The 25,735-nt window shown below is 32.1% G+C and overlaps 1 protein-coding gene across 1 annotated transcript in view; it reads left to right on the top strand.

Annotated features, from left to right (window-relative positions):
• Positions 1 to 25,735, top strand: part of LOC108554578 (ras-specific guanine nucleotide-releasing factor 2) — a 114,410-nt gene that overhangs the window by 62,282 nt on the left and 26,393 nt on the right. Inside the window, exon 5 of the mRNA XM_017909903.1 lies at positions 24,405 to 24,511. Within this exon, the coding sequence (XP_017765392.1) occupies positions 24,405 to 24,511 (107 nt within the window). The remainder of the gene's footprint in view (positions 1 to 24,404; positions 24,512 to 25,735) is intronic.

The following is a 25,735-nucleotide window of genomic DNA, read 5'->3' as shown; positions in this document are numbered from 1 at the left end:
TTCTTTAAATTTGCAAAATCTATATTGAATGTTATTTCGCACTTTCATATTGAAACGTTCGTTTTAATTTAAGGCATTTTATATTTCACAGGTAATCTCATTTAAAAGATCATAAATTTATTAAAAATTTTACGTATTCTTTTTTTATACGTACGAACTCTGTGCATTTTAAAATAAATATTATATTCCGCCTCGTACATAATTTCATCGATTCAGGCAGGACTTATATTTCATTTATACGATAATTAAAATTTAATATTCGTCCATTAGATCTCATTCCATATTCTTTCTTACTCTAATAAGCTTTCTTCTGATTGTATTGCACAATGGTGCAATTAGTGATTTGAAATCCATTAATTACCAGAAGGTATAATTGAAAGTATAACTGGAAGCATTTATATACAGGATGTTCCACAAATTCTGTCCTCGACCATCTTCATTGTTTCAAAGAGAAAGCAAAAATGTATTTATCTTTTAATCGATGTTTGCTGTATAAACAAATAAAATTTATCTTCGGATCTCGTTCATATTTTTGCTCGTGAAAACGTCAAATGTGTACCAATATGTTATCCTTTCTGCTACCACGTTGCAATCTTTGTATACAATGTTGTTGCTTATTACTCGAAGCAATTGAGGTACTTGAAGTGAACAATATTCTCGTGGACTATTTTTTTGTTCTGAAATCCAAACGAAATGGTATTGTTTGCTTGCTATATTTTTCAACAAACATCGATGAAGCAAACACTACGGAATGTTTTCTTCCACTGAAGTCGAACAAAAATATCCGAGGAAGTCGGAGAATAATTTTTTCTTCGACGATATGGCTGAAATCCGAAGCATATTCGGAGTAATAAATTTTTGAGAAAAAGAAAACTCGGTTACACGAAATTATTAACAGAAAAATAATTTGACAAATATCTACTTAAAATCAGCAGTCCAACAGATTATAGCCAAATAATAACATTTACTATCATTTTTACTAATAAATTCCTTTAGAGTACTGTAATAATACAACAATAAACAATATTAATACTTTAATAATAATAATCAAGTATTACAATACTTCAATATTGTAATACAAAATTTTGACAAGTACAATTTAGATTTACACTCCATTATAATAATAATAAAATACTACAATACTCCAGTATCATAAAAATAAATAATTCTGACTAGCAAAATTTTCATTTAATCATAATAACAACAAAATACCACGATAATATATTATCATAATGATAAAAATTGCGCTAAATAATATTTATAATTGAAATACATATTAACTAAAATTTGAACTAAATTTTATCTCGTTACTCTATAAGCGTTAAATAAAGAACGTTAATTATTATTATAAAGCTAAGAACTACTAAAATTGAACACCGGAAGGAAAAGTGATATTTATGCGATCAATACGTCTCCGGAAACCAGAATTAATGATGGACGCTGCAAAGGAAACCGCCATGATGTTCTTTCAGTTGGTATCCTAGCTCGTTCCGCCACGAACCCGTCCCCAAAGCATCTATTCTTTATATCGTCAGCATAAACAATGTCCCTAGGAAGTTGTTCTTTCCACCAGCTAGGGAACTGTTTTCTTCCTCGCCCACGTTAAATATTTACACTCCACGTCCGTTCCAATTTCCTACGTCTGCACGAGAGCTCGTGATGTTTCCGGGTATATATGCTCGTTCTTCTGTATTTGTTCAGTCGGATTCGGTAGCTGAAAAGCTCTGATTAGTTCATCGAGCCGGAAAAACGCTGCCCTGTACATATTACCTTCCTGTTCCCTTTCGTTTTCCCTTAATATACAGGGCGTAACGTTCGGCCAATATTCCGCGCCACGAGAACAATAAAGTACGTTACGTGAAATCTGTAGTCGACTTAGCCACCTATTACCAGAGTACTCTATGGTTATTGAAACGAGAACCATGCTGGAGTATAGATTGTCTTTTTTAATCAATCGAGATAGGAAATAATGTTTGTTATACATTGGTGGCTCATTGACAGTGAAATTACGAGGTAAATTGTTTAGCAATGACTGTACAAAATGACACTTACTGACTGTACTTGTCGATGATAAAAATATTCGAACACAATGTGTAATTTAAATTTTATTTTATATATTTTAAATATATAAACAGTTATCATAGAACATGGTTAAAGTATAGCAATACACTGTAGAATAATAAACCTAACATTAATTGACTTCACTATTTCAATTTTTCAAAATTTTAGTTTCAAAATAATTAATCGGTGTTTACGTTTTTATGTTAAAAATATGCTTCTGTCTTTTGTTTCCTGGAGTTGGTCAATCTGTGAAATAAACCACTCATTTATAGCGTAATATTATTCTTCCATGCCCAAATATTTTCATGTGACCGACTGTAGGTAAATTTTAGGTTACATAGTACTATAGATGGTGAACTCACGTTCGAGTTCGAGTTCGAGCACCACTCGAGTTTCAATTCTTATTTATTTCATTACCGATATTTATTCACACTTGTAAATGAAATAAAATATACACGGTGAACGATAAAAAATAATTTTGCAATATTAAAAATTTACTTATTAACTTCAAATTAAAAATTTTGAATAAATTACGATAAAATTTTGAGAGCCCGTGCATTTACAATAAAATTGAAGAATCTAATTTAAGCGTGGATTTCACGTGAAAAATATTTCGTTTGGCTGAAATTCTCTTTACATATATTTCAATAGAAGTTATATCGACACATATACCAGTGAGCGAAATTAAAATTTTAAACTCTCGAATGTTTGAAATATTTCGATCCTTCGTGCTATACTGTCCCTTTGTGATGCTCAAGGGATGTCCCTTTATAATTGCACGCGGATTTCGCTCGTTTTGTTCGTAACAGTCAATCTCAGCTGCCGGCCATGAGTAATGAGATACGAGCTGCTGGCAACGGAAGTAATCACTTTCTCTTGTAAAACGGATACAGATGATCCACGGGGTACTTTCTGGTATCGAGTTTCATTAAGTCTGATTCGTTTTGTGAGAACTTCTGGCTTCGTCTGCCGGCGGAATTACATGTTAAAGCGGCACGAGATTAAAACCGACGTTATAATATTCGACGAAAGGAACGTTAATAATGCCACTGTGGCCGAGGTATTAATTCATTTTTTAATATTGCTACGAGGCTCAGAAATCGATAGCATGTGATTAAATATTGGTAGGAAATATGATGCTGTAACTAGATAATTTGATGTTTACTATGCGAACATATTTTGGAATTATGGTTGTGTACTATATGGTGTATTATATGGTATGGTGTAATATATAAAATAATTCAAATAATAATTAATATTACGATATTGTGGAATTATAGTTGTGTACTATATGGTGTACAATATGGTATGATGTAATATATAAAATAATTCAAATAATAATTAATATCACGATAATAGTTTTCTGTTGACATAGTGTTGAATATATTTTATTACATTAGAATAAGAATTGTTATTTGATTTTCTTAGGTGTTAATTGACTTTACGTGTATTTATTAGTTATTGCAAATAATTGGGTTTATATATTTGTTTAAATAATTGTGAAAACACAAGAAATTTTTATTCAGAATTTTTGTGACAATGTTTAATAATTTGAAATATTTTAATTATAATTAAGAGGAAGAAATTTGTTGTTTTCACATTGAATATTAGAAAATGAAGTATATTTTGAGCTTAGTATGATAGTGATGTCTATTTTATTGCAGATTGTATCCTTGTAATTATTTCGAGATGCGACTTGATTCTTAGATAATTTTATAAAGGAAAATTATGTCTACAATCGTAGTTGTAGGCTTCTCAGGACATTCTGTTTCTGAGAAAGCAAAATATTTAAGTAAATTGGTCTTAGTGATATTCCTTAACCGAGGAAAATGTTATTTGCAGTAGAAGCTTACCAAACCTCATTTACTGACTTCTTAATCCGATTTGAAGTTGACAATGAGAGCTGACAGTAAATTTAATTGTTTTGTACACTGAAGCAGTGAAACTTCAAAAGATACGTAAGAAAGGAACACTTTTCTACAAATGATCTTCGTTAGTATCATATTTACAGTTCATAATTATTATCCTTGATACCACTATAATTGAACACTTAGTATTTATTACCACATATACTAAAATATTCCAATAATAAAATAAAGGGAAAATAAAAACATACTAAAATAAATACGAAAAATATTTTGATCCTGTATTTTGATTTATTTTTATTTGTATAGTAAAGTATTAACAATTTGCACTCGAGAGGTAAACTTCAGTCACCATTTCATAAAATTTGGAAGATATTAATTAATATATCAAATAATTCTACAATTCTATTATATAATTCTTTATTTACTGCTCGAAAAGACATCGTCAGTTTTTTAGTAGAGAATCTCTGAATTTCTACTCCTCTCTAGCCAAAAGATCGTCGAATGCAAAGGGTTAAAATAATAATAAATAAATAGGATGAAAAATGACTAAAAATATGTTGATATTTGCCCTATTGGAATGTTAAAATATTGTACTAATATATTAGAAAATATTTCGTATATTCATTAAAAATACAGTGATGTCGTAGTCGACCTTTGATTCAGACTCTATCCCATGTTGGCAACCTTGGCCGAGGGGGACCTTGACTCATAGGTTTCCACGACACGTGGCCATGTCAAGATCAGGCCTTTTGTACCATAACACTGTGATTCTTCTGTACACCATCTTTTCCAATTCCACACAATCCAAAATAATTTTTGGTAACTTTAAAACTTCATATGCACTCGTTTATTATAATTATCATGCAGTAACCTAAGTCTTTAAATACGTTTAATACATCGAAGAAAGGTATTAGCAACTTGCATTGGTATTAGGTTAGTTTTGGTTACCTGTAATAATTTCTTATGGATGCACATGAAAAATTTCAAGCTTCATTTAATTTATTAATACACAATATTAAGAGAGTATTAATAATATATACAAAAATATTTTTCAAAAATATTTCGAATTATAAATATTAAAAATTATTTAAATTATATTAAAACATTTATGATTTAACGAAGAGAATTGGAAAAAGTTTTAATCGTTATACGTAATGTTATTGTAGGTATTTTATAACAAACAGTCGTACCAACCGATACAGCTAATTGGGTAATCATAGATTGAACGACAAGGGTAATCGATACAATTTCCAAACGCTTACTGCAATTAACCAGCCGTGAATATTCCAGATGTTGCTATCAGGTCTACGATTCTATATAATATCAGCATTTAACACTGAAGTCGTATAATTTTACCGGAATTGAAAACAATTTTGACAATTGATCTTCCACATTGACATATCTTTGATCAATATACATCTGCAAACCGAGTAAACTATGTATTTATAATATAAATAAAAGGGAAAAAGGAAATAGAAGAAAAATACTCGTGAAAATCCAATTCCAGCATTTTGGAGTCAGGTGAGGGATCGAAAATAAAAACTATGACAAGCTTCACAAATGTATGTTTTGATAAGGTTATAGAGACATGAGATTTTCTTTACAGGACCCAGAAAATGTAAGACTTAAAAAGTTATTTTCCCCAGTATAAAGTAAACAGCTATAATAAAGGAATTTATTTATGCTGATGATACAAGAATTATGTCAATCTCACAAATTTGAATTATAAATTATTAAATATATTATATATGCACTATTTCTTAATTTTCGATGTTAGGACGATTAAAACCCCAATCCACAAAAATTTAAAGTAGAATATTAAATGAAATAGTTATAATAAAGGAATTTATATATGCTAATGATTCATGAATTATGCCAATCTCACAAATTTCAATTATAAATTATTAAATATATTATATATGCACTATTTCTTAATTTTCGATGTTAGGACAATCAAAATCCCAATCCATAAAAATTTAAAGCAGAATATTAAATGAAATAGTTATAATAAAGGAATTTATGTAAGTTGATGATTCAAGAATTATGTCAATCTCACAAATTTGAATTACAAATTATTAAATATATTATATATGCACTATTTCTTAATTTTCGATGTTAAGATAATCAAAATCCCAATCCATAAAAATTTAAAGCAGAATATTAAACGAAATAGTTATAATAAAGGAATTTATGTAAGTTGATGATTCAAGAATTATGTCAATCTCACAAATTTGAATTACAAATTATAAAATATATTATATATGCACTATTTCTTAATTTTCGATATTAAGATAATCAAAACCCCAATCCATAAAAATTTAAAGCAAAATATTAAATGAAATAGTTATAATAAAGGAATTTATGTAAGTTGATGATTCAAGAATTATGTCAATCTCACAAATTTGAATTATAAATTATAAAATATATTATATATGCACTATTTCTTAATTTTCGATGTTAGGACAATCAAAATCCCAATCCATAAAAATTTAAAGCAGAATATTAAATGAAATAGTTATAACAAAGTAAATATGTGCTAGTGATTTAAAAATAATTTTAATATTTTAATATATATACTGAAAATTAATTATCTCTTACTTCTCAATATTAACCCAATTAAAATTGTAGTTTGCTTGAATTTAATAAAAAAAGGAACTCCGTTACTCAACGTCGATTTTAATTAACAATTAATCGAGATTGAATTAAAGCAGTAACGCGAATATCGCGCGAAAGAAAATTTGATCGTTCCTTTCCTGATAATAAAGGTTAATCTCGTACGATAAGAGATAACTTTTTCTTGCAGGTATACTGTGCATTGAATTTAATACACGCAAGAATATTCTTTTCGCGCGAAATAACCCACGATGATGTACGAAATTTCCATTCTGAATCGGGCTTGATAAGCCTGTCTTATAATCCATATGTCCTCGATGACACGAATTGCGGTAATTAAAGAATTTCCACAGTTAAAAATATTCCAAGAAAAAGTTGCGAAGGAAAATAATATTTGTATCTGAAAAATTGGCTGATCCTTGCTTCGAATATTAAAAGAGGTCAAAAAACGAATATTGAGAACAGTTTTGGTTACGAAAACTCGTAATCACAACGGCAATTTCTGTTGCAGATGGACTATTACTTCAATTACTAGTTTTCGAATTTTCGGTATCGCAAACCTGGAAAATATGATTTCGAAACAGACCCAACAATTCACTACGCTTTTTCGCGTGCATAACTCTTTCAGAATTCATAGATTTTTCAAAAAAATCAGAAACATTTTTCATACCTTTCAAAGGCTATGAATTAATAAACAGAAATTCGAATTTCATGAACTTCTATATTTAACGAAATACACGAAATCAAGTATAATATTCTAATATTGTAGAAGAGAAAATATTTTAATATTTTTATACATATATAGGATGTCTGATTTTAATTAATATATACAAATTAGTCATAAATTACTCGTTATACAGAATGGTAGTTTAGACAAGAATTGTACAATTTTAAGGATGTAATATGATGTAATTAGACACATAGAGTACATATCAAGTTAAACTATATATTTAAAAATAAATTAAATCAAGGATTTTTTAATGTATGAAATTTCGAATAATTATTAATTTGGGAAATATTTTAATTTAAATATTACCATCTTTGGAGTTACTATTTTCTTATTAATATTAACTCGAATTATATTAATAAAGTTAGCAATTGTAACAAATTAAAAATGGTGATTTCAATATATCCAATAGTATTTAATAATTACTAAATTTCGTACTAAAAAATGTTTTACTAAATTTATTAATTACTAAAAGTAGTATTTAATTTATGATCATGATAGATGTAAAAACAAATTTGATTTTAATATCACTCGCAGAGAGACTAATTCTTAAAAATTAAATCTTAATTCTTAATTTCTAATTCTTACTAATTCTTACTAATTCTTAATTTCTTCTATCTCTAACTAATTCTTAATTTCTTAAAAATTATCCAATCTTTGTTTGCACTATATTTCTCATAAATCTGATAATTTACATTTGTCGATTGAAATAGGACACACCGTATACAACCACGATATAAAATTTCCTAATTTCCATGTGAACACTTTAATACTCGATTATGCACGTTTTTATCGGATTTGTCGGATTTTTCACGTCACGAGAAAATTCTGCCATATCGTGCGAATTTATATACGAAGAAATATAGAGTAGACGTCAAATATTCGTTAAAATCCACAGCGAAATGATCGATACACCGATATTACATGTCGATTAATCGACGTGATAGAAATCAAGCAGCTGACCGAGTTTTCGCAATCCAATTTTCAACAAAATTCCGAGTTCCTTCGCAGCTTCGATACAGGCTTAATTGAATAACAGTCCCGGAAATGAAACGAATAACGATTTTCTTTTTCTCGTTATGCAAGAGGGTGCGGGACATTAGCAACTTTCGTTTCAATGGAAATGAGGCAACATTACAGCGTAGCATACTCAAATTCCACAGAAATGAGAGTATTCGTGTAAAATTATAATTATATAATTATTAAAATAATATAATTATATAATTTCTGATCTCAAAATCTCGAGTGCCTAACAATTACTATAATTTCAAATATATTTAATATGTAAATATTGTGTATGTCTATATATTAAAAATATATATCAGTCAAAGTATCAAATGCTCAATAATAATAGGGAAAGTAAATTGTTAATTATTATTAATTATATAAAAGAAACGAAAATATTTTATTCAATTTTATTCAAAGAATCGTTCATTATTTCTGCAAAATTAGCAGAAGTATATTGAACTTTATTAATATTGCGTTGAAATAAATTTTATTTTTCTTCACTGACCTCTTTATCTCGGTCAATGTGGTTTTTAATGGGAACTTATTTCGAAATATTTCGAAATTTTTCGTACCCGAGGTCACGCGAGAATTATGACACTGTTATATTATTAGACTGTTTTTGATTTCAGCTGTTATATCATAATGGAAGATATTTGTTAGTTCCATTTAGAAGAGTATTCCCATGAAATTCAAAATGTTGCCTGCAACGACGTCCATACGATTAAATGAAAACTCGATTTTCACGGCAATTTCCTCCTAACACGCGATTGTTTATACATTCGTTGAATACAAATCACGATTTTCGAACAAGGAACTATTTTCCTGGATTTATCGATGATATAGAATTAACGTGAATAAAACCACCGGATTAATCCTGGTGTTTCAATTTGAGATAAATGGCACACTGAACGGTACAAAATGAAAGCAAAATAATCTTTTGTACCATACCCATTCGAATATCACAGAAGTTCCACGAAAGCAGAATTTTAAAATTTCAGAGAGTGGTGAAAATATTTTACACAGCTAAAGTTACAATTCCAATATGACATATGATATATTACCATAAAAATCGTGATATTTGATCAAGAAATTATATACACGTGTATATTTCGTATTCCAACTTGTATTACCAAGTGAAGGAACGTATACACGAGACTTTATTTCAATTTTAAATTTATTTCAACGTTACCACACCTCGATAATCCCACGACCACGCATAAAAAGGTATAATATAATTATATGAATATAATTAATATAATTAAACATATGAATAAATATAAATATAATTAAAATAATAAAAAATAGAAAATAGCTAATTAAAATTCTAGTTCCTGTATACTATAGTTACAAAAATATGTAAAACTAAACTAACATGTTTATAATAAAAATGCAAATAAAAATATAGCAAAGATATAAATGTAAATGTAAACTAAATATATAATGAAAATAGAAATGTAAATATAAAATAAATATATACCTCTTTACCTATTATTATAAATTGAAGATACCTTTGTATCTGTCACCTCTATTCCGTTTGTATTTACAATACTTATAATTATCCTTTCTGTCCACGTGTACAAACCTAACCTCACTTTTCTATTCTTCTCTTTACCGCCTGTACTATCGCGTTTAACATAGTAGTTTTTATATTTAACTATACAATGTCAGTCGAAGCTTCCTATTTTTACCCTTTTCCCATCAGTGAAAACCTATTTCTTTGCTTTAACTTTCTTTTCTAATCTACACACTCAGAAACACACGCTACGCCATACACGCCCTCTAACCAAGTCCCATATCTAAAATAAGTATACAATGATAGTAGAAATATAAAATAAAATATTATCGTATATTCTTCTCCTAATTCGAAAACGCTATCTTGCGTTGACCTTCAAAGGGCAATTCTCTAGTAATTTGAAAGATCAACATAGAGCAATTAGGCTAACTGTTATCGATCGAATGAAAAGATAATGACGTAAGTGTAACGAAACGAAAACAAAAAATTCATCGCTCTGTAATACTGTTATGTACCCTCTGCTTCCGGGCCTAATGAGAATTAGGCTAACAAGCGGAACAGACAGGGGAGGCACACGAAATGGCCTTGTCCCCCTAACCTCTGCGGGGTCTCAAAGTCATAGGGAGAACTCACAGGCAGACTTTAATCCACATTGGCAAAAGAAGCATTAAATTCTTAGCGATTACTATTAATAATCTCCCTTTCATCAAAATAAGGGTACAGCTAGGCATCATGTCCTGTTTTATGTTCACTGGGAAGCAGTCTGAGGAAAGAAAGGTGCATAAGCCATCCAAACTCGTACTTAGTGCCCAGAGAAGACTTGGATTAGCTTCCGTTTCACGTGCAATTCCTTAATATCGAGATTAATTCTACGTATGGTCCAAAATAAATTAATTTGTTCACGTATCTTTGTCCCCCTTTTAGGGCAATTTTCCAATTTTAACTTTTTGATTAATAAGGATGGACGTGGACCTAGAATTCTTGGATTTCTTGAATTCTTAAACATCGAATTTGGAAGTTCGTAGGATTTCGAAGTTTTAGAAATTTTGTAACACTCGAAATTAGAAAGTGTAGATTTTATTTTACAGAAGAGATAACTTGTTTTAAGAAAGTCGAAGTTTTAGTGAAGTTTTTGGATAATTTAATTAAATACAATGCGAAATGAAAAATAATGGTGTTGCATGTATAAAGGTGTTTGATTAGTATGTTTGAAATTACAGTGTGATTTGTTATTTTGTATTTTTATTGTTTAATACGGTGATTGTACCAAGTAAAGCACCGTATTTACTATTTCAGACACCTGTCAGCTGCTATTTTGCAACGTTTACACGATCAATTAGAATTGACAGCTGACAAATTATTCTATCAAAAATAGACAGGCGAATAACTTCTAGCTGACACGTGATTGATATCGTGTTCATTTATGGCGACCATGGGGTGACTCGACGTCAAATATTGTTTGATGTAAACGCGGCTTTACGTAGAATATTAGCTTTTTGAACGACACTGGGTTCGTATTATAAATTTTTTCGCTGTCTAAATTAATTAAGTAATTTAAATGACAATTAATCGATGAACCAAGTCGCTTAATGTAAACGTGGCTTTATTGGTGACTTGCAATCTTCTCTTCTTCTTCCTATTTCTCTTTCTCTATTTCTTTATTATTACATCGCCACAGACAACTATTTCCTCATTAGTTTAAAGTGGTTTCGTTTCGGTTTACAACTTCGTGAGAAATTGAGAAAATGTGAAAATTGAATTAAAAATTCTACCAAGACATTCTCAAAAACAGCGACGGTTTAAAATTGATTAAAAAAATAAAGTATAGTAGAAATAGTTAATTTAAAAAATAATAAATAGAAACTTAGAAATGAGTTACCAAATGAATTAAAATATAATACGAGTAAAGTATAGTAGAAATAGTTGTATTATATTTTAACTCATTTGGTAACTCATTTCTAAGTTTCTTTTTATTATTATTATTATTTCATTGATATTATGGATCTCCAAATTCTTAAATCTGCAAATCCCTTAATTTTGAAAAAATTGTGGAAAGACAAGATAAAAAATATTGGGAATTTGGTATAATTTAATTTAACGAATAGTTGAGAATAGCATCGTTATTTAATTATATATACGTATGTACATATAAAATTTATTTTCGAAATCATGGAACCTCGTGTCGACACTTAATCATAAAGCAAATCGTGACGTGGATACATTGGCGTGGCAGGAAAAGAATTATTTCCCTTCTTACCAGGGTTTCCTGTTATACACCTTCGCTACTTTAAAATGGAGAGCAATTAGAATGACCTAAATATAAACGAAGCATGGAAAGTTGACACTTGAATGATTTTGACATTAATGAGAAACATTATTCAACTAATACCAGCAAATTTTATAGAGCCTCGCGTGCTGATAAAGACTTAGGAAACATTCCACTTTTGTATCCTTTTCCTTCGTCGACATTTATATCGTATTTCAAACCATGGATCTATAGTTATTTTAAAAAAATTTGATTATCACTGTCTGTCATGATACCAACTTTGTTCTTCAAAATCCGTGAGCTTGGAGAGTAGAATGGTACAAAAATTCATGAACTTCTCCGAATTTTTTCCAATTGTATTTGAATAATAATAAATAAAACATTTCAAAAGTAAGAGGGTAGTTGTGGTATTTTATACCATAGTGATATCCTTTGTTAAAAATTTTCAAACCGATTAAAAATTAAAATACAAATCGAGTAAAGTCCAATTTTAATTTGTATCACTCTACGTTCCACATTATAAATTTACAAGTAATTCGAAATTTTTAAAACGTCGCTTTTCAGACATGAATATTAAATCTTCGAAGCTTCATATTATACTAGGCGAAATTGCTGGATTAATTTAGCATAACAGGCCAGACTCCAAAAAATTTTCCAAAACGAGTCGTTCGGTTCAGCCACACGCGGTCAACACACATACGTAAATACGCGTGAAGCTGAAAACTCCATACTGAAACAAGAGTACGGCGCAAACAGTGACGCAACGGGATGGTGAGACAGGAAAAGGATTATTTCCGCTTTTCCCCGGGGAACCTATCATAAAACTTTCCTACCTTAATTGGCACCGCAAAAAAAGGAGAGAAAGGAGGGAAAAAAAATTGAAACTCGAGTGCTTGGCAGAAAGGCGAGAGCAACAAAACCGCGTATCCCATGGGAGGGAGCTTCGTATCGGAGTTGGCGGCAAATTGTCTGTAAGTAACGTCTAGTATGCGTCCTCGCGGAGAAAGAAGGCGTCTGACAGCCGCTTGATGGATTACTGGCGTGCAGTTAACTTACTTGCGTGTTAACTGACTCGATAATAAGAACTTCTGCCAACGATGCTTCCCTCTATCGAGACGGCACCGACGTCGACGACAAATCCCTCTCAGAGATTTATTAAACGTCCCTCTTCTAGCTCACCTTGTTCTGACGCTCTCGGAGACATGGTAAATTCACTGGCCTCTTACGTAAACCCACAATGCTTCCATCGATCATCTTATTTGCTAGAAACGTTCTCTGGCTTTTTAACAGATTGGTCGTCGTGGTGCCTGTGACCAGCTTATTGGTATATCTTGGTCCATTGGTTTCTCAACATTCCTCGTGGGTCAATACGAAGGTGGTTTCTGTTATCCAAAATGGAGTCGATAATTGTAGATATTAATTGCGAGTTGGGTTTGTAATTAACTGGATGGGCAGATCTTGTCTATTTTGCTGGGTCCATGTACTTTTGGGATTTTTCACTGATTAATTATTCAGATAATTTTTATCTACATATTGGTATCCCTTGGTTCATTAATTTTTCAAAATTCCTCGTGGGTCGATAAGAAGGTGGTTTAGGTTATCCAAAATGGAGTCGATAATTGTAGATATTAATTGCGAGTTGGGTTTGTAATTAACTGGATGGACAGGGCTTATGTATTTTGTTAGGTCCATGTACTTTTGGGATTTTTCACTGATTAATTATTCAGATAATTTTTATCTGCACACTGATATCCCTTAGTTCATTAATTTTTTAAGTTTCCTCATGGATTGACGTGAAGATGGTTTGGGTTATCCAAAATGGAGTCGATAATTGTAGATATTAATTGCGAGTTGGGTTTGTAATTAACTGGATGGACAGATCTAGTCTATTTTGCTGGGTCCATGTACTTTTGGGATTTTTCACTGATTAATTATTCAGATAATTTTTATCTACATATTGGTATCCCTTGGTTCACTAATTTTTGAAAATTCCTCATGAGTCGATAAGAAGGTGGTTTAGGTTATCCAAAATGGAGTCGATAATTGTAGATATTAATTGCGAGTTGGGTTTGTAATTAACTGGATGGACAGGGCTTATGTATTTTGTTAGGTCCATGTACTTTTGGGATTTTTCACTGATTAATTATTCAGATAATTTTTATCTGCACACTGATATCCCTTAGTTCATTAATTTTTTAAGTTTCCTCATGGATTGACGTGAAGATGGTTTGGGTTATCCAAAATGGAGTCGACAATTGTAGATATTAATTGCGAGTTGGGTTTGTAATTAACTGGATGGACAGATCTAGTCTATTTTGCTGGGTCCATGTACTTTTGGGATTTTTCACTGATTAATTATTCAGATAATTTTTATCTACATATTGGTATCCCTTGGTTCACTAATTTTTGAAAATTCCTCATGAGTCGATAAGAAGGTGGTTTAGGTTATCCAAAATGGAGTCGATAATTGTAGATATTAATTGCGAGTTGGGTTTGTAATTAACTGGATGGACAGGGCTTATGTATTTTGTTAGGTCCATGTACTTTTGGGATTTTTCACTGATTAATTATTCAGATAATTTTTATCTGCACACTGATATCCCTTAGTTCATTAATTTTTTAAGTTTCCTCATGGATTGACGTGAAGATGGTTTGGGTTATCCAAAATGGAGTCGACAATTGTAGATAATAATCGTGAGTTGAGTTTGCAATTAAGTGGATGGACAGGTCTTATGTATTTTGTTGAGTCCAAGTGTTTCTTGGGTTTCAAACAGATTAATTACTGAGGTAGCTATGATCAGCTCATTGGTATACATTGGTCCACTAATTTGTTAAGTTTCCTCGTGGGTTGACATGAAGATTGTTTGGATTATCCAAAATGAAGTCGGTAATTGTAGATATTAATTGCGAATTTGGTTTGTAATTAACTGGATGGGCAGATCTCGTCTATTTTGCTGGGTCCAAATAATTTTTGGATTTTTAGCAGATTAATTATTCAGGTAGTTTTAATCAGCTCATTGTTATACCTTGGTTCACTAACTTCTTAAATTTCCTTGTGAGCTGGCATGAAAGTGATTTGGGTTATCCAAAATGGAGTCACTAATTATATATATTAATCTTGAGTTGAGTTTGCAATTAAGTGGATGGACAGAGCTTTTGTATTTTGTTAGGTCCAAGTGTTTCTTGGGTTTCAAGCAGATTAATTACCGAGATAGCTTTGATCAACTTAGTGGCATATATTGGTCAATTTTATGAGGGGATATATGGTACAGTACTATTGAAAATAAAGTCACGTGTATAAATATTTACTGTTAAATTGATTCTCTAACAGGTTGATCACTGATGTGGTTTTGGCCACTGAGAAATTTTGGAATGTCACTTTGAGTTAATATAAACACATGTGGTAGAGAGTTATTCGAAATGATATTTATACTAAAGGAGTTTATCCTATTAAATTTCTGATCCAGTAAATAGAATTTGGTATCGAATACAAGTTTAAATGTCAGAGAATTTATTTACAATTTATGAGCACTCTATGTCTGCTTCAGGAGTAATTCTGTACGCATCAGTATGGTAAATTCAGCTCATATTTTAGAGTGGATTCAGTTATATACCTAAACAATTACATATGATAAAATTATAAAAATTATATAAAAAGGTAAATATATATAATAATTGTATACAAATAAGATTGTTACATTAATATTGAATTAAAATAATTAATATTAAAATGTATCAGTCCTTTACATTGTTCATTTATTATTATTTTCTAAATTCCAGTCGTTTAAAATTGACAAGAGTTTTAATAAATTATGAGTGTCAGACATATATACATATATACACGTAAATAATTTGTCAGAAAAATGGCCAAGTTTGTTTTATTTCCACAAATTCCAATATTTTATATCAAATTCATGTATATACTGTATTGATCGAAAATGTAGGTTTATGAGGAGGCCTTAAGATGCATTTACAAATATAGGTTATCTAATGGACGAGTCCATTTTGCACGAGGAGCATATATACCGCAAAATGGCGGACACGTAAGAGGCTTCATCGTCTCGGAAGTAGATTAAGCATCTTATATTATTCCGAATGTGTCAATAAAAGTATCTCATGGCTAACTGAGAACGTTTACGCGGCGGTGAATCGCGAGTTAAAATGTAAAGATAAAATTTTCAGTGCGTTGGTCTGCCTTTTCGACTTCTCGTCGCTGAAGAACAGGCGAGTGAAACAACTTTAGAGAGGGTGGCGCTGCTTTCCGTGTTAAAATTTTCAGCAGACCAGGAAGATAGAATTTAGAATGAAATTGAGTCGAAAGGAAGCGTGCATTTATTTTAATATCTAATAGCTTCGCTATAAATTCTGCGTGCATTATTATATTAACATAAACAGTATAAATATTTTAGTCGTAGCTTCTGTGGCTAGTTGTTCCTACAAAATAATTTAATTAATTCCCGTTCTCTTCCTGCCATTTATATTTCTCACATTTCCTTACGACCTCTGTAAATTTGATGTTAACATGCTTGTAAAATGTTCATTAAAAATTAAGTTAAAATAATCTCTTCATCGGAAACTTGGAATATTCATATTCATTATATATTGGATGTGAAAAATAGCCTAATCAACAGAATCCTTTCCATTTTACATAATTTAATTTACGTAATTTTAGATAATAAGCTTCATAGATGGAAGCTTTAGAAATAGCAAGCTTCGTAGATAGCTTCATTTATTTGCCTATAGTGCACTATGATATATTGTACCATAAATTAATTAACATATTACCAATAATTTCATATTCCTACCAAAAATATTCTGTTTAAATAAAATATTCGTTAAAACTTCTGCAGATGGTCAGAATAATAAATATTTCATAAATAATAAAATGTATAAATTCATAATATTTTTATAAATAACCAAATTAAAAATGGAAGATATAAAATTTCGGAAATTGTTCAAGATATTCGTAAGACCCATGGAACAAGATTCCTTAATGGTTACCTTATGTTTCTCACAAGCAAACTCAATATCTGTCACAGTAAGTTGGGAACAAGAACGTCTCTTGATCAGTTCATTCATCATTCGTGGCAACCGATATGATCGATGACGAGTTGCGGCGGGAAATATATCGAAATATGATTTCACAGTCTGAGAATTAAGAGGTCGAGCGTGGGTAACCAAATTAAACGGAGCCGGCGAGCGTAAAGCGAAATGCGTGTCAAGCGATGCCCGAAATTGAACTGGCTTCAATAAAATTGCTGGCAGAGTGACGAGCCATGTTAGAGCGGCTCGAGGATTAAAACGCGGCAAAAGTTGAACGGTACGAATGTTTAACGAAAGAAAAGAGAAATTTCCACGACGGAAGTCAGTCAAGTTTAACGTCGCTGTCGCAAATACCTCTGGCCGTTTCAGTCGCCTGAATAAAGCGTAAATTTCGTCCGTGCGAAGCGTGCATTTTTTTCTAGCATGTTATGCCGCACCTTAACGCGAGGAAAATTTCACGTCCCTTTTTTTCACTTAAACAAATTTTCCCTTTTTAACCTGACAGTGCGATATTAGTGAATTCAGAAAGTTTGGCGATGAATTCTTTTAGGTTATGTCATTTATTCTTAAATATAATACTGCGATTGCAGAGAAAAATTGTATTCTCATTTATGAGACGCCCCTTAAGCTTTTGAACATTATTTCTTTCAAATTTAACTCGTTGACAGTGAATTTAACAAATTTTTTTCAGGCTAGGAAGTTTAGCGATGAATTTTGTTAGGTTATGTTACTTATGCTCTAATATAATACTGCGATTGCAGAGAAAAATTGTATTCCCATTTATGAGATGTCCTTTAAGCTTTTGAACACCATTTCTTTTAAATTTAACTCATTGACAGTGAATTTAACAAATTGTTTTCACGCTGGGAAGTTTCGCGATGAATTTTGTTAGGTTATGTCATTTATGCTATAATATAATGCTGCGATTGCAGAGAAAAATTGTATTCTCATTTATGAGATGTCCTTTAAGCTTTTGAACAGCATTTCTTTTAAATTTAACTCGTTGACAGTGAATTTAACAAATTATTTTCAGGCTAGGAAGTTTAGCGATGAATTTTGTTAGATTATGTTATTTATGCTCTAATATAATACTGCAATTACAGAGAAAAAATGTATTCTCATTTATGAAATGTCCTTTAAGCTTTTGAACAGCATTTCTTTTAAATTTAACTCGTTGACAGTGAATTTAAAAAATTGTTCTCACGCTAGGAAGTTTGGAAATGAATTTTGTGAGGTTATGTTATTTATGATCAAATAATACTGCGGTTGTAAGCATCAATTATTATTGTCAGTTGGTTAAACGGAATAATTTCTTTGGAGGAATAGGATTTGTTTTTACTCTTCTTTCTTGTGAATAAACTGGTAGTTCTTGAAATAGTGACACGCGATTAATAATTTTGTGGAGATTTAATAGCGCCGAGGGACTTAACAGCTTCTTCTCGATTTTTCTTACGTCATCTCGACGTTCACGGAGTGGGATTTACGTCTGGCGTGGTTGGCTAATATCCTTTTCGACATACTGAAAAGAAATCCGCGAGGAATTACGTTTATCGATTAGCCTCTGTTGCTTCTCATAAGGTACACACGATGGGGATGATGTATTGATGTGGGTTCTTCATTCTGCACAGTATGATTCGATGTAATATTTTCTTCTGATATTTCAGTCGGGGAACGTTGAGCAGTGTGTAATATCGTTCTAATATGTACAACATGAAATCAAATTACATGTACAATTGTATTTTACCATAACTTAAAATAAAAATCTAATAATCTTCATTTCATTAGGTCTACTATATTAAAAATAAGCATTAAAAAATAATAATCATCATTCTCTTACTACCACATATCTCTTTTAATCCATCAAAGGTACTTCCATAAAATACAGTATAATTTTAAAAAAAGAAAATCAAAAAAAATACATCCCCTTCCAAGCTACTCACAAAATTATACTATCACAACAATTATATCACACCATTAATCACATTGCTTTTACACTATCAAAATAATAAGTAACGATACGTTAAATATTGAAATATCATAGTTCTATATCAGGTTATATAGTATAAGGTTAAAAAGTATTTTATATTAAAGTGTTACATTAATTGATTTGTGATTTCTATTTATATTGTCAAGAAAAGCTTCAAATTGATGCTCCTTCGTGGTTAGGGAAGCCTTTCAGTGCAAACGATTCATAATGTAACCACCAAACGTTGCTCACTTTGCGCCGCCTAGCGGCGGACAGTCGAGTTAGTCGTGGAATCCCCTAACCTCAATCTCGCCGGTTCAAATAGCAGCATTAGTTGAACTTAGATTGTCGCTAGTATCGCTGCAAGTTTGGGCTGCTCCGAGTTTCAAACACCGGCATAATTTCATTCCAACGGTTCGTGCACACCTTCGATCGTGCACAGCACGCTTCGCGGAGCAATCGTTGTCGACCTCGAGCCGAGGTTTCGTTTACATTTGGCCGCGTGTGGGGCCGCCACTGCGCTCTCGTGTAGATCACGCTTGACAATATACCCGGAGTGCGATGTCGCAGGCTATAATGGAGCGCTTGAATCAATACGGCAAAATGTACAATTACGAGTGATCGGACGGAATGTATTTAACGCCTGGTTCAACATCACGCATATTTTATTCAGCCCACATTTATGCATTTTGCATGCCTGCTCCGTGGTACATTGTAAATCGTAGAACGCATTTTGGGAATTATCAGCGAATTTATCAGTGTGGGTTAAATCGTGTAATGGCGCAGAAGCTTGGGATTACCGAATAGTTGAATAGTAAATAGTAGGCAGACTTTTTTCGGTAATTAGTTCGGAAATACCTCCTTTTTGGCAGAGAAATTATTTCTTATGGGAATAATTTCGAACTTGTGTTCCATTTTTAATTAACTCACTGAAATAATTTTGGCAATATTTTGATTCAGTGATTTAGTACTCTAATATTATTTATTAAGTACTGAGTAGTCTGGCGTTTCGAGTATTCGATACTGTGATACTTTTCATTAAGTATTGGGTGATCTAGTGTTTTATAGTATTCTATACTTTAGTATCTGTAATTATTTGATTTCTATTGAGCAGTCTAATATTTTTGACAGAGTACTCAATACTAATACTTTTGATTAAGTACTAAGTAACCAAGTATTCATGACTCAATACTCGATATTATAGTAGTTTCTGAGTAGTTCAAGCATTGAGTATTCTGATATCATTCAATAAATTTATTATTAATTTCTTTATGAATTTCCCAAATCGAAAGTTAGATAAAAAAATTGCTCAAATATTGAAAAATAACAATAATTATGTTTTAATCTACGAACATAAATACCAGTTTTCAGTTTCCATTATTAATTACGTTCTTAGTAAATCTGAGTAAGAAATTAAAAGAAAGGGAAAATTTATTAAAAAGGGAAGATTACGAGGAAAAGGAATATTGGAAAATTGACGAAGATATTTCTGCTTATTAAACAGGGCTTCAGCTATAATTTCTTCTTTCGATAATTGATTTTAATTTCTCACAGAAAAATTGTCAACATTGGGAATTAATACAAAATTATGCCTAATTGCCTAGGAAGATTAATATCCTCGTAATTGACGATTTTTCTAAAATTCCATTTCGGTTGCAGTTTCCTCAAAACCCACAGCATAATTATAATGGGTGTATAGGTGTTTGCCATGTCCTGCCAGGTTTTTCTTCGTTTCATGACATAATATTTCTACTTATTAAACAGGGCTTCAGCTATAATTTCTTCTTTCGATAATTGATTTTAATTTCTCACAGAAAAATTGTCAACATTGGGAATTAATACAAAATTATGCCTAATTGCCTAGGAAGATTAATATCCTCGTAATTGACGATTTTTCTAAAATTCCATTTCGGTTGCAGTTTCCTTAAAATCCACAGCATAATTATAATGGGTGTATAGGTGTTTGCCATGTTCTGCCAGACTTTTCTTCGTTTCATGACATAAGGTCGCTTTCACTTACGAGGGTGCTACAACAGAAAGGTTAATTAGGTTCCTTCACGTTTATGTTTTAATTAGCGAGTGCAAGACAGTCGGGACTGAACAGTAATAAAGCCAAATTAGGAATTAAGCTAGAACATGGTGTGATTAGTCGAAGGGTATGGTAATGAGTTAATTACATAATTGTTGCTCTATGATAATAGATTTCGTCAGCATTTGAATTGCAATACCATTTAAAAAGTGCATTTTTCAACATTTTACAATTATTTACGATAAAGACAATCAAGTTCTGTAGCCTCTCTAATTAAGATTGAAAAGCAACATTCAAAATTGATGTGCTTAAAATTATACTAATAAAATTTGTGAGTAATGGATAATATATTTGTACGAATATAATGAATATTTATTTAATTATTATTATTTTACTTTTATTTAATTAATTTACTCTTTCGTACTCATACTCACTCTCATATCTACTCTCAATGAATTTTGAATTGCAACTAACCTATCCCACTACTCTTTCACTTGTTCTCTCTTCTTTCATACATTGCATAAATATACATAGTCCATACCACACTTCATTCATTATACGCATACTCGTTTTTCATAGCAACCCACATTCGCTCACATTTACGTTCCATGCATACTCATCCCATTCATCCGTTCTTACAAATATCCTTCATTTTTACATAGTTGTATATATTAAAATCTACGTCAACCACTACCACGAAGTTCATAATGAGCAAGTAGAATTTGCGGGTAGATATCATTCTCAACTTGAAATTGGACTAACCGAGAGTAATTTGTACTACAAGTGAAGTTTGAAATTGGATTATGTGGTTAATTTCTCATTTACGACACGAAGTTGGAATATACCAGTAAATAATAAGCCAGTATTTACAAATACCTGACACTGCTTTCAACGAACTTAATGCACCTTCTTTGCAAATTATACAATTCCTCCAATTTATAAATTTATAAAATTTGTAAAGCACGAGAATGGTAAGCATTATCTGAAATTTAAGAAAAATACAGGGTGTCCCCAAAAAATGTATGCACACTTTGAGTGATTATAAAAGCAATATATATTTTACCGTTTAATTAAACCGTCCTTGCACTTTCAGTATGTTTTCACACTTATGGTGGCACTTTAAAATATATTTACGTTTTCAAAGTCTAGTCTGAAATCAGCCATTATTTTAAATAGGTTGTATCTAGAAAAGAAAAAATAAATTAGAAAGATAAGGTATTAACGTGTGTATAAATTTTCTTGGGACACCCTGTATATACACAGCAAATATAGCTACCAAAATCTATTTGTAATATCTAATAATTTAGGTAAATCAAAAACCAAGTATATTTTAATAATTATTGTTAGTCAATAATTAAATACAAATTCATTTGTCTGCAAATCAGGAGCTAAAATTCCAAAATATATTTTAGTTCAATCGATGAACAAAGAGAAAATCCATTACTTTAAAAGCCTATTAAAACATGATAAATTAAAAAATCAAGTCTTAATAAATATGAAAAATTGTATCTTTAAAAAATTATTATATATCATTATATTTATATCAATTTAATTTATATCAAATCATTTACTCGATATTACTCGATATTTTATAGAATGAATTAATTTATTAATTTTGTTTAATTCTATTTAGAATAAATTAATTTATTAATTTTGTTTAATTTTATTTAGAATAAATTAATTTATTAATTTTGTTTAATTTTATTTCAAACAAATTGATTATAATTAACATTAATTATTTAGCATACTTAGTTATCCTGCAAGAAAATTGTGTCGTCTCGAACTAGGTACCCACGTGAATATATTTGCCAGGAAGCACGTAATTTTCTCCGAAACCTAGGCAGTTCTCGTAACCTCGTAGAGGTTTCCCAAAGAGAAGATGACAGTTCAGTGAAGAAATCGTGGAACTTCAAATCTTTTGTCCCGATCCTCGACACGAAGGAATTGTAATCGCGAGATATCGTCGTTACGTATTTCACCGCATCACTCTTTCACTGGGACGAAGATCATGTCGCTCTTCTCCTTTGCCAGGACCCTGTCGCGTGATACCGGATAACGAGGGCAAGTGAACGAGCCTGGCAGAGAGTTTGAGGTTATAGAGGGCGTAACAACGCGTGTCTAATGAACAGTTCGAGAGGATTTTTCCTTCGATTCTATCTCTCTCCGCCTACCCCTTCAGAGTTAAAAAGTTGGAAAATATTTGTGACAATTAGTCAGTGTCATACTGCCGATAATTAGAACTTAGATAAAAGAATTTAACGCTCCGACTTTTAACTGTAAATATCGACCGACAACTCCAACTTATTCTAATCATACTTCGACTTTCAAGTTTTGAAGTATCACATTTTAAATGCTACAATGACGTTGTTAAGCCTTGGAATGTCGTGCCGGTATTACATTCGGCCCTTTGTTTATAATAGGCCCAGAAGACCGTTAGGGTCTTCTGGCAGCCAGATTCTAATTGCTGTTTTAGTTCAAGTTCCGTGTCCCTTCTATCTTCATTTTCAATGCATTTTCAAACAATTCTTCATTTCCCTCGGGTCACCGGACACGAGGCTTTCTTTAGCCATTAATGTTAGAAAGCAGGCAACAGCACTTAGGATTTGGCTGACAATAGGCCAGCAAAGAAAGGGACCAGGCCATGTGCGATGTCGCGACTTTCGGAGCCATAAAGTAACGGGTCCTTCAGGAAGGATCACGAATGTGCGGGTGGCCCACCAGCGACCCCCTTTGAGGGAGAGGCTTCCTCCATCGGCAGACCTGGTCACGGAAGACGGTCCTCCCTTCTTTGGGGGCATCTGATTCGCGGACCGAGGGCCCACCCTCGGTCCTGTCAACCACCAATGGGAAAACCGATTTCCCTTTGGAAACCATGTGCTCCGAAAGATCGTGCATCGCACAAGCTAGTTTGGTCAGTACCAGTCAGTCAGCGAATAACATTCTAAGAGTTCAGAAGAGTTAACCGGAACTATTACAAAATATACGGTCCACTAAAAACACAAGTTCCTCAAGAGATTTGGTTCGTCATTAACCGTCGCTAATTGCGGTCGACCTATTGACGATATACAGACGTGTAAATAATAATATTAAAGTCATTCAAAACAATCTTTATTCATCTTGGAAGTAATATAATTTTGATTACCATATTTATATCAATTATAATTGAGTATAATTGAGCGACCCAAAAATACGTTTGGAATAGAGCGCAGCACATCGGTAAGAGGCAAACTTGGAGCGTTAAGGGTTGAACGAAGGAAAAATTCTGCGAGATAAATGTAATTAATTAAATCTTCATCGTGATCTGTTCCAGCACTGTTTCGCGATATCCTACAGAAGGGAGAATCAACGGCAGTACGAGCTGAAGGCAGCCACAGAGTCCGAATGCAAAACGTGGATCGAAGCTATACGAGAAGCCAGGTAACTACCCCACGTGTAATTCGTAGTTGGATATTACTATGATTAAAATGACCGTGTCGCGAGTGAACCAAGAAGATACCGTGAAATTAATTCGTATATCGCGAGTTAAGAGGCACTCCATGACACGACAACGCAGGTTAATTAGACGATGCTCGTTGACACAGAGCAGTGGTTCACACAGTTACGTGGAATTATTCCCTCTCTGGCTAAACGAGAGATGAATATTGGCTGTTAGAACTTTCGTTTAGATTATTCTGCGGAATTAATAAAGCTGACGGTGCTTTCCTGGTAGTCGTGTTCCACGAAAGAGCATAAAAATTGCGGAGGTGGGTTGCCTCTCTGTAGACTGTCAGATGAAATCCGTGAGAAGAGATTTCAACAATGAAATTGCTGTGGGATAAGGAATTCCAACTTTTCCGCTAATTTCCTGGAATGTTTATATTTTATCCGAGCTTTTGTATCGATCAGGGGTAGCTACATTTTTATATATATGCTTACTGTACCTACGTCGACGAATAATTCCATCGAGGACACGTCTCTCTCAGCACCCTTCGCGTCCTCGCAGCCCGAGTCAAAGCACTTTCGGATATTAGGAAAAATGGTGTCTGGCAACAGCGAAAAAGGCGAGGAAATAAATAAGGGAACGGGAACTCGTTGCTCTTTCTCGCACCCTGAAAAACGAGCAGCGAGATTATTCTGTTCTTTTATTTGCACGGCTCGCATACGCAAGATAAATTCCTAGATCGTGGCTGGCTTGCTCTCTATCCTTTTTTCGCGTTAGTGCCTTAATGGTTTCTCCCGTCTGACGAACGTGATGGCGCTGGCAATGACTCCAGGTGTGTCAAACGAGCACACCGTTCTCCATCTGTCACTGACGCATTTTTTGACTCCACGTCGCACGTTCTACGTCAACTTTTCCCCCTTCTCTCGCCGAAACAAGCCAGCAATGCCTTTGATCCATGCTCTCTTCGGGAAAAATAAAAATGGGTATCCTATTTTATATTTGGTTTGAGTTAAGTTTCAGCGAAGTGTGACGATGAAATTAACCCTTTGCACCTTTGCACCCTTAGCACTTTAACTCGAGAGGTGACCTTCAGTGCCATTTCATAAAATTTGGAAGATCGATATTGATTAATATGTCAAATTTAATGTAATAGCGTGCGAGGTATCGAAATTAAATAATTTTATTATTATACAATTCTATATTTACTGTTCAAAAAGGTG

This window comes from Eufriesea mexicana, unplaced genomic scaffold, assembly GCF_001483705.2.
Source record: "Eufriesea mexicana isolate 0111107269 unplaced genomic scaffold, ASM148370v2 scaffold49, whole genome shotgun sequence".
Classification (NCBI taxonomy): Eukaryota; Metazoa; Arthropoda; class Insecta; order Hymenoptera; family Apidae; genus Eufriesea; species Eufriesea mexicana.
The sequence above is the reverse complement of the archived record's forward strand: the minus strand, read 5'-3'. Positions and strand labels throughout refer to the sequence as shown.